The sequence below is a fragment of the Brachyistius frenatus genome, unplaced genomic scaffold (assembly GCF_029030835.1).
Source record: "Brachyistius frenatus isolate BFR_SWC_R1_liver_20210118 unplaced genomic scaffold, ASM2903083v1 Contig_172, whole genome shotgun sequence".
NCBI classification, from domain to species: domain Eukaryota; kingdom Metazoa; phylum Chordata; class Actinopteri; family Embiotocidae; genus Brachyistius; species Brachyistius frenatus.
In genome coordinates this window covers 262,782-275,295 of record NW_027210771.1, presented here as the reverse complement: position 1 = coordinate 275,295, position 12,514 = coordinate 262,782, and the positions used below count along the sequence as shown (strand labels likewise).

Sequence of the window (12,514 nt, the reverse complement as noted above, 5' to 3'; positions counted from 1 at the left end):
TTGCGTGCAGGTCACGTTCTCCCGCGCTGCACTCTGGGACCTGTAGTTCTACTGTTGGAGACGCTGAAGGAGTGGCACAGCGCTGGAAACTACAGCTCCCACAATCCCTGTCGCAGATGACGAAACGGTCACATGAGGAGACATCAGCTGATGTTGTGGTTAAAGAGAATTAAAACTGTTGCAGCCTGGTCATTTTTTATGTGAATCTTTATCCGACAGCGTTAAAAAGGGTATTTTCGTTTTTTATTACAGGTTTTATAACATGGTATGTACCTATAAAGTGTTCTTGTTAATTAACAACTAAAACATAATGATAATAAAGCTACTAGTTTCTACGTGTAACTGCAGCTTGAAGAGTCTATTACAGTTTAATGTTGGTAGTATGGATAATTATTAACCCAGTAACCAAAAAGTTTCAACTGATAAGTGTTTATTATTTAATACAAGTATTAAATAATATAACAACTAAAACATAATGATAATAATACAAGTATTAAATAATATAACAAAGAATTACTAGAATTACAATAAACAATGTTTATTTGTTTAGAAAACAATAACAACACCAACCTGGTCTGCATGGCTGGATTAACTTTATACATGTTTGAGCTCCACTGTAAGTGACACACACCAGTCCTCCGGGGAGCTGGTCAGATTCATTTAAAGAATTTGTAATATGTTTGATCTTCAGGGGATGATGGCAGCATTCATCACTATGTTCTGACATTTTCTGGATTTAAAAAAGTCTTTGGATTATTAAAGGAAATAGTTGTCAGCTCTATTAATAATGAAAGGGATGGTTGCAGCTTTACAGTATCTATGAAATCATTTGACAATAGTACAACAGCAGGTGAGGTGTTAAAGTGCATCTGGAAGAAAGAGAGACGGTGGATGTTTATCAGAATATGAATAAACTAACCTGAGAGCCGGACGGTTTGTTACCGTTGTGGGCTTTAACTGGGCTTTAAACAAAGATAAATATTGATTGGAAATATGGAAAGGAAATGTTTATTTTGGTTTGGTTGAGGGAGAAGTGGTTTAATGTTTCTGCTCTTTGACCTGCAGGAGACACAAGGTTTTGTTTTGTAATGTAAATGTTACCAAAAAAAAGAAATCAGTGAGAGCAAGTCCAACATAACGACATTAATATGTTTTATTGGTGTTTTCAGCACGTGTGATCAGTTTTGTTTTGTTTTTTCTTACCACAATGATGTTCTTGTTGTCTCGCTCTGTTTCCATGTGTTGTCCACCACCGGACACAACACACTGAAGTCAAGGCTGTATTTTAAAATGTGTAATCAATTATTTCCTCAGTGGATTTCCTCCAAACAGTTCAATATGACCCAGAATAGAGGAGCTGACCTGAGAGCACGGAGACATCCTGCAGTGTAGAAATCACTTCAAACACATTCAAGATTTAAAGGTTGAGCTGATGAATATTTAGGTTGTTTCGTTTTTAAATTTTTAATTCAAAGAACTTCTACAGTGAGCAGCTGTGAACGATCTGTCAAAATTGAAAACGGTTTACACAATTCACCACAACACAGACCCACTGATATAAAGGTGTTGTTTTGGTGCTCCTTCACACAGACTGGTGACAGTGTTCTTCTCATCATGTTGTGTTTTGGTGGTGTCACGTGTCATCATGTCATTCACTCATGGATGCATCTGTGTATTTCTAAACTTTCAAGTAGTGAAATGGTGTGTTAGCACAGATTACAATGGAAATGTCTCCCGGGTGATGAACAGTGATGAACATGTGTGGGACAAAGGTGCTGTTGCCATGGCGACCCATTAAATGACAGAGGTCAACCATGTGACAGTGGCGGTGTACTCCCTTGTATACTACACGATAGTGAGCAGTGATCAGGTCTTCAGACAGAAATCTGAATATTTTAGTAAATGTTTCTCTTAAATATTTCAGTCAGTTGAAATATAACTGTTATTCACTGCTAACCTGCAGCCTGTTGGTATTCGGTTGTGTATATTTTTTTAAATGCTGTTTAGTGTCTATGCCATTTTTGTTTTTTAGTTTCCTTGTGTTTTGTGTATTTAGTGTTTTCTTAAATGGATAAAAGTGGTTATTTTAACAAAGAGAACAGATGAATGAAACATGCATGTAATACCTAAGTTATTACATGTTTCTAGACTGAATCTTCTCTCCTCTGGCTGATATCAGTGTTTATTAAACCTTCCTGTAATAATTCAGCCTCCACTGGCTCAGTCTGAATGCCTGAAGCTTTTTCTTCCTCTACACGGTCACGTGTCAAAACATTCTCACGTCACACATGATGAGGAAGATGGCCTCGTGCCGCAGGTGGCAGGGTGGAGAAGGGGCGGTGACGTTTGACCTCAGAGCTGCTTCAAGTTGTAGAGTTTAAAAACAGCTCGTGAGTTTCAGAGAGTTTAGAGCAGTCTGCGTGGCAGCAGTGGACCGAAGCAGCTGGAGAGACTCGGGGAGACTCGGAGGAGGGCAGGGGGTTTGTCGGTGAAGTTGCACAACAACACGGACCGATGTAACGTGCATGAACTGAACGAAGCTCAGGACGGTATTGACTCTTCTTCAGGTAAGGACTCCATGTTTAACAGCTAGCTGCCGCGCACGCTTTATGCACGAGCTCCCTTTGTTTAGTTGACGGTGTAAACGGGCTCGTGCAGCAGGAGACAGTCGGGAAGCTGCTGACCGCTGAACTCAGTTAGCACCTCCGTTGGCCTGCTAACATACAGATGGAAATGATATGTATTTACCTGCTCCTCATATCTGCTTTATTAGTCTGTTTATTTATGTCACGTTATAATAAAGAGCCGTGCTGTGCCGTGCCGTGTCAGGCCGGGATGAAACAGGAAACACGCATTAGAGTTGTTCTTAGTTTTATTACAGTGTACCTCCTGGAGCTGAACCTCTGCACACACTCTGGAAAAAACAGAACAATGTGTGTGTGTGTGTGTGTGTGTGTGTGTGTGTGTGTGTGTGTGTGTGTGTGTGTGTTGGTCATTATGAGGCATCCAAGGTCAAATAACTGTCTAAAATTAGTCACGTGTCAGCTGTGACAGTGAGTCTGTGTCCTGTGTGATCAGAGTTTATTTCTTCATATGAAGATCCTCACTTCTCTCCTCCTGACATCTGATCTCCTCCTGCAGGTTTCTCTTCAGGTTTACAAGAAGTTTGAGAAAGCTTTTCTAACTGGGAGCTTTAATTGTTTGTGGGCTGTTTAGTAACAGACAGAGAAGTGATTCACTGCAGTTGAAACACTTCTGATGTAGAAATAGGAAACGTGTTTTTGCTCCATAACTCAAGAGTAGTTGGCAGTTTGACTTTCGGCTGTTTCATAGGAATACGTGTCAGACTGAAGGCATGAACTATCTCGGGTATGTCCATATGGCCGTTCATGGACACATCATGTGTCACCACTTCCTCCAGCCGTAGATTAATGAAGTAAAACATGGCAGAGATGTGTGCTGAGCAATCACCATCCATCAGTGATGTCATCAACCATCAGCGAGGTCGTCAACCATCAGTGAGGCCATCGTTGGTTTGTGGACATTATGAAGCCTCCAGTTCAGATTCAGATTCACCGATAGCTGTAACCTGACTGCACCACAGGCCTGTCAATCAAACAGACACGCCCCCAAAAACAGGTCTTCTTGAATCTTCTTTTCTAATGAATGAGGGATTATTTTCAGATGGACCTCCAGAAAACTAATAAGAAGGAGTGACTTTAGCTAACAACACCGAGATAACTGATGGACACATTTGATTCACTTTGGATTCGATGAGAGAAGTTGAATGGGAGTCTATGGAGCCGGAGGCTTTTTGGAGCCGACCTCTAGTGGCACTCGCTGGTATTGCATCTTAAGATCAGGAAGCTATGAACACTTTTATATTCAGTCGGTGATAAAGACGTTAAATTAATGAAGCCATCCTCTGTGTTTTTTCGGACTCCCTATATTTAAGTTTTTAGCTCCTGCTACTTTGTCCACATGGAGCCTCCTTCATAAATCTATTGGACAGTTTCTGTCTGAGACGTTGGTTCAGAGGCAGGTGGGGTATAAGAGGCTCGTGGACCACTGAATCAGCAGGATAGACAATAAAAATCATAAATCTGAGGTAGGAATGTTGATTCCTGTGAGTTGTTCATTGGAGAATGATTCAGCTGCAGGTCCCTGAGAACAGGAAACTGCCACTGTAGCTGCTGTACAGTCAGACAGGCCTTCTGTATGATGAGAAACATCAACAGCAGATCGTCAGTCATCATCAGCCTGACATCAGTCTCTGCAGCCTCGATCTGAGATGTGGCATCGGGCCCAGCTGGCATCAAACATCTGAATGGTTATTATTTAAAGCTCTGAACATGTCAGCACATGTTGTCTCAGATAAACATGAATAATAATACTGGTGATGGTTTAAAGGCAGGCAGCGAGTTTCAGCTCCACCCAGCTCACGTTTCAGTCCAAACTAAACAAAGTCATCCTTCATGTGACTGCAGGGAGTTCACTGCTGTTTCCTGACAAGATGTCGCTATTGCAGACGAAACTTCAAACTGTTTTATAGTTTGTCTTCATTTAAATAAAGTCTCCAGCAGAAGGCAGAAGATGCCACTGAGAGGAGGCAGCGGTGTGTTCAGAGCTCCTCTGGTTTGGATAGGAACTTCTCACTTCATGTTAAACTGGAAGGAGGTCTGGAACCATCGAGTCTTCACCACAGGGAGCTTCACTGAGATGTGGAAGGCAGCTCATCTGCACTTTTAAGCATTTCATTCATTCTTTGCTTAGTTTCTGAATGAGCCAGGAAACAAAATGCTTTAAAGAATGCTCAGCGAGACCTGAAGGTTTCTGGAATTCTCCTGAAAACCCTGTTTGTCCATTTGGACCTCTTCTGGATCAGATGCAGATTTTCTTCCATCTGTACGGGAAGAAGAGTCTGAGCCTCAGCCTGAGCCTGAATCTGAGCCCGTTCCCACTTTAACGTCCTTGCTCACAGTGAAATGCTCTGAGTGTGTAACTGACCGGTTTGATGTGTTGTCTGTTGCAGCAGCAGGTGTGATGTCACCATGGAAACACAGAACAACAACGAGCCCACCTTAGACAACCACAACAATCTGTACAGGAGACCAGGTCAGGAGGATCAGGTGGGTCGTCAGACCGTGTGGTTACACAGGTTAAATATCCAGAGTAGAGAAGCACCTGGAGGAAGTGTCAGATGGAGGGAACACCTTGTAGAACCAGCTGTCAGTACCGACTCCAGCTGCAGCTGATCTCATACCAGCTTTAAAACCCACAGTTATTTATTAGAAACTCATATTCATTCAGATATGCATCATAATACACTGTAATATTGGATCTTTGTGTTCTGTGTTGCAGAAGAACAGTCCGACCTTCAGGTACTGCTGCACCATGGCCAACTTCAGGATCGACAAGAAGATCGGTCGGGGTCAGTTCAGTGAGGTCTACAAAGCCACGTACTTGCTGGAGGGACACCTGGTGGCTCTGAAGAAGGTCCAGGTACTGAACAAGGTCCAGGCACTGGACAAGGTCCAGATACTGAACAAGGTCCAGGTACTGAACAAGTTCCAGGTTCTGTACTCTGAACGAGGTCCAGGTACTGGACAAGGTCCAGATACTTGAACAAGGTCCAGGTACAGAAGAAGGTCCAGTTTCTGTACTCTGAACAAGGTCCAGGTACAGAAGACGGTGCAGGTTCTGTATTCTGAACTAGGTCCAGGCACTGAACAAGGTCCAGATACTGAAAAAGGTCCAGGTTCTGTACTCTGGACAAAGTCCAGATACTGAACAAGGTCCAGGTACAGAAGAAGGTCCAGTTTCTGTACTCTGAAGAAGGTTCAGGTTCTTCACTCTGAAGAAGATCCAGGTACTAAAGAAGGTCCAGGTACTGTACTCTGAAGAAAGTCCAGGACCGAGCGGACCTTCTGTCAGACACAACTTCCTGTTTCTAACCTCTGAGTGCTGATTGGTCCAAATGAAGTGAAACAGAAGTCTTTAGGACAGAGGAGGCTCCTGATTGGCTGTCTGAGCTCTGCTGAACATACATGTACTTCATGTTAATGTTAACACGTCATGCATGTCAGTGAAAATCAAGATAATCAATTCAAAGAGTCTAATGTCCTACTGGACATATTTATCTTAACGTGGTGTGTTCATCAGTCTCTTATCATCATTTATAAACATTATAAAGATTATAAAGTCCAGATATTTCTCTGTCTGCAGAGTCTTAAAGAACTTCACGTTTATTTTAGGTTTAAAACAAATATTTCTTTCTAAAAGTAAATTCACATTGCAAACTAGTTTTGACATTTTTTTATTTGCCTTCGATCAGAATGAATGAATGTCGGATTAATAATAAAGTGAGAACTTGATTACGTCATGAAATGGAGCGTTGAGGCGAACTCAAAGAATGACTCCACTGAGCTGACTCAGCAGGTCACATGACATTCAAACCTCTCTGATGTCATCTCTTGTTAAAGTGCTGCTCCAGCAGGTGTTGCATCACTCAGGTGTTTTGTAGAACATGTGATCAGCGGGTCGGAGAGAGTTGAGTGTCGTTTGATTCCCTCCTCAGATCTTTGAGATGATGGATGCGAAGGCTCGTCAGGACTGCATCAAAGAGATCGACCTGCTGAAGGTAAAGAGACACCTGTCCATCACGGAGGACCGTGTGTGTGTGTGTGTGTGTGTGTGTGTGTGTGTGTGTGTGTGTGTGTGTGTGTGTGTGTGTGTGTGTGTGTGTGTGTGTGTGTGTGTGTGTGTGTGTGTGTGTGTGTGTGTGTGTGAGACGTCCACCAGCTGTTTGATGCTGAGTTGGCGTTCGTGTTTTCTCTCTTCGACCGTCTGCAGCAGCTCAACCACCCCAACGTCATCAAGTACCTGGACTCCTTCATCGAGGACAACAAGCTGAACATCGTTCTGGAGCTGGCCGACGCGGGAGATCTGTCGCAGATGATAAAGGTCGGTTCACCTGCGACTAAACGTGACGCCACGTTGGATCAGAGCCGTTCTCTTCACGCTCCGCCCGTTTCTGTCTGTTCAGCACTTCAAGAAGAAGAGGAGACTCATCCCAGAGAGGACCATATGGAAATACTTTGTGCAGCTGTGCAGCGCTCTGGAGCACATGCACTCCCGCAGAGTGATGCACCGAGGTAAACCCCGACTCAGCACTCTGCATCGTCAGCATATATCTATATTAATGGATGTTCCTGATGTATTCGTCCTCTGTCTGTGTATCAGTCTCATGTCCACTTCCTCTCAGCCTCTCTTTTGTTTCTCTCTTTATTCAGTCAGAAGTCAAACACATGACATGCAGCTAAATACAACTTCTGCATCAGACAGACATTAAAAACTTTGTTTTAATATTATTGATCTGTGTGTGTGTGTGTGTGTGTGTGTGTGTGTGTGTGTGTGTGTGTGTGTGTGTGTGTGTGTGTGTGTGTGTGTGTGTGTGTGTGTGTGTGTGTGTGTGTGTGTGTGTGTGTGTGTAAACAGACATCAAGCCAGCCAACGTGTTCATCACAGCAACAGGAGAGGTGAAGCTGGGTGATCTGGGACTGGGTCGATTCTTCAGCTCCAAAACCACCGCAGCACATTCTCTAGGTGGAGAACACACAACACACAACGCACAACACACAACACATTAACACATGTTGTGCATGAACTGTTACCTGTCTCTGAATAGTGGCGTCATGTTGTTTGTCCCTGTGTGTCCCTTTGTGTGTCCCAGTGGGAACACCCTACTACATGTCCCCAGAGAGGATCCATGAGAACGGATACAACTTTAAGTCAGACATCTGGTCTCTGGGATGTCTGCTGTACGAGGTAAGATCACAAACACCTGGACATTTAAAATAATAATTCAGAACAATAAGAGTTTTCTGATCCGGACAGTGTGGCCCCCTGCAGGCTGCAGGGTGTATTACACCTCAGTACCGCTGATGACCAGGGGCCTCATTTAGAAAACCGTTCATATCCAGGCTAAAAGTGTACGTGCAGACAAAAGAGAAAAACTATTATCACCATGGAGACACGCACCTGCATGTAATGTTGCCTTCATAAATCACAATCCAGATGTGCACACATAAACTAGCCTCATATCCCTCCTCCTACACGCCCACATTCAACCATAAATGGTCCATGCAGAGCACATTATGAAGGTGGATGTATATAAAAAGATCCATGTGGCTCAGTGGTTCTTTGGTGAATTGATGCACCAGGAGAGGAGTGGCAGGAACCTCCTCTTCTTACTGTGAAGGAGTGAGTCCTCCTTTAAATGAACTCACAATGTGAACACAAACAGAACTGAGTCCACTTTCAGAGGACCGAGTTTGGTTTGGTTAAACAGAATGTAACCAGCCTGACATCATGTTGTTCAGAGTCTGTGGTTTTCTTATGTTAATGACTGATGACTGAACTCACTGATTTGATAAATACAGATAAAAAAAAACAACAAGTTCATCTCAAGACATGAACTCAAAGAATAAATTCAAAACTACGAGATATGAATGTGTCCCTTGTGGTGCTGCTTGTTCCTCAGAGGAGAACTCGGGACAAGACAGAGCAGAGATCTGAAATCACAGGAAGTCCTCTCGGCTCTGTGTGAACATGATCATCATGCTTCTGAGTCATATTTCACTGGAATGCTGAGTCATCGTTGAGTCTTCAGCAGAAACAATGAATGCTCAGTCTGAATTCTGAGAATTTGAGAGGTTTGGACTGAATGAGCAGCATTATGTGTCAAAGTCAGTTATCCTGAGGCTGCAAACGATAAACCACAACAGATACCAGAGACCATTCATACCGGCCACCACCAACAAATTTATAGTTGTTCAATATTTATGGTTTGTTTATCAAATTCATGAAGTGTAATTCATGTGTGTAATTATTATGTGTGGATCAGGAACTCTTAATGACTGGAACGTTGGAACGCTGTGTAAAATGTAAATATAAACATAATGCAATGATTTCTAAATCACATAAACTAAATATTTATTTGCAAATAGACCAAAGACAACATATCAAATGTTGAAACTGAGAAATTTTGACGCCAGCAACATGTTTCTAAAAAGTTGTGACAGGATCAACAAAAGACTGAAAAAATTGTGTCAAGATACAAAAATAAAAACCTGGTTGAACATCTGACAACTAATCAGGTTACCATGGCAACAGATCAGTAACATGATTGGGTATAAAAAGACTATTTCAGAGAGTCTCTCAGCAGTGAAGACGGGGAGAGGTTCACCACAACTCTCCAAAGAAGAAACCAGATAGAAACATGATCAGAAACACCGCCGCCTTCTCTGGACCGAGATCATTGAAGATGGACTGAGGTGAAGTGGAAAACTGTCCTGAGGTTTGATAGATCACAATCTGAGATTCTGTTTGGAAATCATGGACGCTGCATCCTCCAGGTTAAAGAGGAGAGGGACCATCCAGCTTGTTATCAGTGCACATCTTCATATTTAATTCCCCTCCTAAACGGGAGGACTGATTGGATCAGACAGGAGGTTTCAGCTGTATGGTCCTCATGGTGTTTATCATGTTGGGCTTCTCTCCACCTCCACTATCTCCTCCTCCAAAACATGGTATGGGTATGGGTATGACTATGACTAGGACTAGGACCAGGACCAGGACAGACTGTGACCAACACCACTGACCTCCAGACTGGGAGTTTATATACTCTGGCTGACTGATTATGAGGTCCTGCAGGTAGGGCAGATTGGGAACAGGTGGGGTGGGTGGGGCCTGCAGGAGGCGTGGCTCTGAGAGTGACAGGGACTTAGGAGGTGTGGTGGGTAGAAGGAAAGATGGGGCAGAAAAGTCGAAACCACAATTTAATGTTGATTATTAATTTACCAATGAACTCCGGTCAATAACAATAAAAAACGTTCTGTCTTGTTCTTCTGTCTCCAGATGGCGGCGCTGCAGAGTCCGTTTTATGGGGACAAGATGAACCTCCTGTCTCTCTGCCAGAAGATCGAGCAGTGTGACTACCCCCTCCCCCCAGACCATTACTCCAAGAAGGTACAGTAACCCAGACGGCTTCGTCTTCATCTGTCGCTTTGACGCATGCATGTTTATCTCTGTGCGTCTGCATATGAAACAGAAATAATTCTGCTTTCACACAGCAGGAGTTGACCTTTCAAAGTAAAATCCTGCAGCAGCGAAACCAAACTATGATCTAGAAGAGGATCCAAATCCACAAATTTCAAATGTTTACATTAAAAAGGCTGTTTCAGACCGACTGAGGAGTCATTTGTTTTGAACTTTTCACAATAAAAGAAAAGAGAATAACTGCAGCTTCGTCCTCTTCGCAGCTGCGTGACCTGGTGAGCATGTGCATCAACCCGGACCCGGACCAGAGGCCCGACATTGTCTTCGTGCTGCAGATCTCCAAACAGATGCACGTGTGGATGTCCAGCAGCTGAGCAGCATCTCCCAGCGTCCTCTCTGCTCCTTATCTCACAGGAGAGGTCAGAGTTCACCTGGTCCTCATCTCAACGGAGGGACACTCGGAAAGACAAGTGGACAGTGATGCTTCCGAACTCCTCTGTCACGGAGACTGAAGACATCAGTGAGACTGAAAACACTCCTGTTCATCTGCTGCCCTTTTCTTTGCCTGGAGGCAGGAAGCTTCCTTTCATAAGTCCACAGGGTTCGTTCCAGGTTCACGCGCTGTGTGTCAGGTGGAGTGGGCTGTTTAAATGTTTATCATCTATTTTATCATTATCATATCTTACAGCCTTTAAATGGTGTTTAAGTACATTATGAGTTTAAACAGACAGTTCAGCTGTTATTTCTCTGCTCTGTTAGTCTGCAGTCATTGGATGGCGCTTATTTTATGTCTAGCAGGTGAAAGTGTTGTTTATGAATCCAGAGTGACCGAGGTGGTCTGTAGCTCCTCAAACATCAAACTTCATCTTCAACTCGTAGGCTCCTGCTTTTATTGTGAAGGCCTGATTTCACAAACCAATAACTCGGAAAAACTAAATAAACTTCATGAGCACACGATGACAACTTTTACAACTGATCAAATGTGACAGATTGTTGTAAATAAGACTGATGCCGGGAACAACTATATTACAGTTATATTACAATTCTAAAATATTTATAAAACACGTGGAGGTTATTTTTCTGTCAACAAAAATGAATAAATACAAGGAGATATTATAAATACATACATTTTTATTTGTTTTTGATTTTAGAAATCATATAGTTGTTGTTGTTATTAGTGGTCATTCCATAAATAAGGTTATCTCCGAGCACTGAACTGTAACGACAGTTTGATGGTGGTTCATTCAGCCGTCTGTTAAACTGTGTTTGAACCAACTGTCCTTCATCCTTATTTATCCTGTTAACTATATTTATGTTTTTATGTTGCCTAGATACAATTTACATATCATTTAATTGTTGATTGTAGAAATTAATCATAGTTGAATTTATGGTTGATATAATAATCAGCAGTGCTGAAAGCTGCAGGATGTTTCACTTGCTCATTAATAACAGCCAGAATAATATGCTACAGTTTGTCATGGAGGATGTTATTGTTGCAGTTTGATGTTTATGATACCTGAATGCCTTATATGGTCGTGTGCCTTATATGGGCATGTGCCTTACATGGTCGTGCACCTTATATGGTCATGTTGTTAGATTAGACCACTGTTACTGTGAAACAGCCCAGAGACGATGAGATGCTGTGAACGTCCGTGTGATTTATAAACATGTTTAAATATTTTATCATGTATCTGAGTCATTTTCTGTCTTTTGTATTCTATGATTTTAAAATGTTTGACATTCAGTGTTTAGATTTCATCATATATAGACAACATATCTTGAACTTTTGGATTGTACTGTGCTCATAGATTTTTGTCTTTTCACTCTGAACTATTGTTCGTTTATATTTCTGTGGATTAAATTCATCTCTGTATGGAATTCAATCGAGTGTTTCCTGTTATTTATTTACGCTAAACTAGTTTTATCTTCTTCCTTCATGGAATTCATCATTCATTATTATTATTCTGCCATCTGAGACTTTACCTGCTAACTGTCACTGAAGTCTCCCAGCTGGACCTCTGAATCGCTCTGTTCCAGCGCTGGAGGACGGCCTCCTTCATCATCACCACCATCATCATCACCATCATCATCATCACAGAAGTGCCTCTCCTTAGAATTAATGTGAACACTGCGTGCATATAAAGCTCTTATTACAATAAATACGTGTACCATTGTTATTGTAATTATGATGCAGCACACAGCTGAGTGATGAGCATGTTTATATGTTCACACTGAGTCATCACAGAAATAAGCTGCTTTTAATTTGAAGGTGACAACATATCATTCATTAAAATGGTCTTTGAATTGTGATGATGAAGAATCTCTTGTCTCCCCCTGGTGGATGAACACAGTATCTCATGTTCTTAAATTTTCAGTCGCGTCTCTCATGCTCAGACAGGAGACACATTAAACTCTGAAGCGAGAAACATACAAAGATGTAATTTTATCTTCATCC

General features: G+C 42.2%; 1 protein-coding gene across 4 annotated transcripts; it reads left to right on the top strand.

The window, feature by feature from the left end:
• Positions 1-41: 41 nt before the first annotated feature.
• On the top strand, positions 42-11,934 carry nek6 (NIMA-related kinase 6). 4 transcript variants are annotated; one of them, XM_069717304.1, is made up of 10 exons: positions 42-265; positions 5,033-5,129; positions 5,362-5,502; positions 6,578-6,640; positions 6,853-6,963; positions 7,046-7,154; positions 7,498-7,605; positions 7,733-7,827; positions 9,919-10,029; positions 10,323-11,934. In XM_069717304.1, exons 2-10 carry the CDS (start codon positions 5,052-5,054, stop codon positions 10,431-10,433), a joined length of 927 nt encoding a protein of 308 aa, XP_069573405.1. In that variant the 5' UTR covers positions 42-265; positions 5,033-5,051; the 3' UTR covers positions 10,434-11,934. The 4 variants fall into 4 exon arrangements, with proteins under 4 accessions (XP_069573405.1, XP_069573404.1, XP_069573406.1 ...); XM_069717303.1 differs by lacking the exon at positions 42-265 and adding an exon at positions 2,323-2,567 and having other exon boundaries at positions 5,036-5,129; XM_069717305.1 differs by lacking the exon at positions 42-265 and adding an exon at positions 2,323-2,567 and having other exon boundaries at positions 6,856-6,963.
• The last annotated feature ends 580 nt before the right edge of the window (positions 11,935-12,514 follow it).

What these genes read in the sequence shown, in the direction of transcription:
- nek6 (XM_069717304.1), top strand. Translation starts at nt 5,052, where the DNA reads ATGGAAACACAGAACAACAACGAGCCCACCTTAGACAACCACAACAAT. An exon ending in TGGCTCTGAAGAAGGTCCAG is followed by an intron (nt 5,503 to 6,577) that starts GTACTGAACAAG and finishes TTCCCTCCTCAG; the next exon opens with ATCTTTGAGATGATGGATGC. An exon ending in CAGACCATTACTCCAAGAAG is followed by an intron (nt 10,030 to 10,322) that starts GTACAGTAACCC and finishes TCCTCTTCGCAG; the next exon opens with CTGCGTGACCTGGTGAGCAT.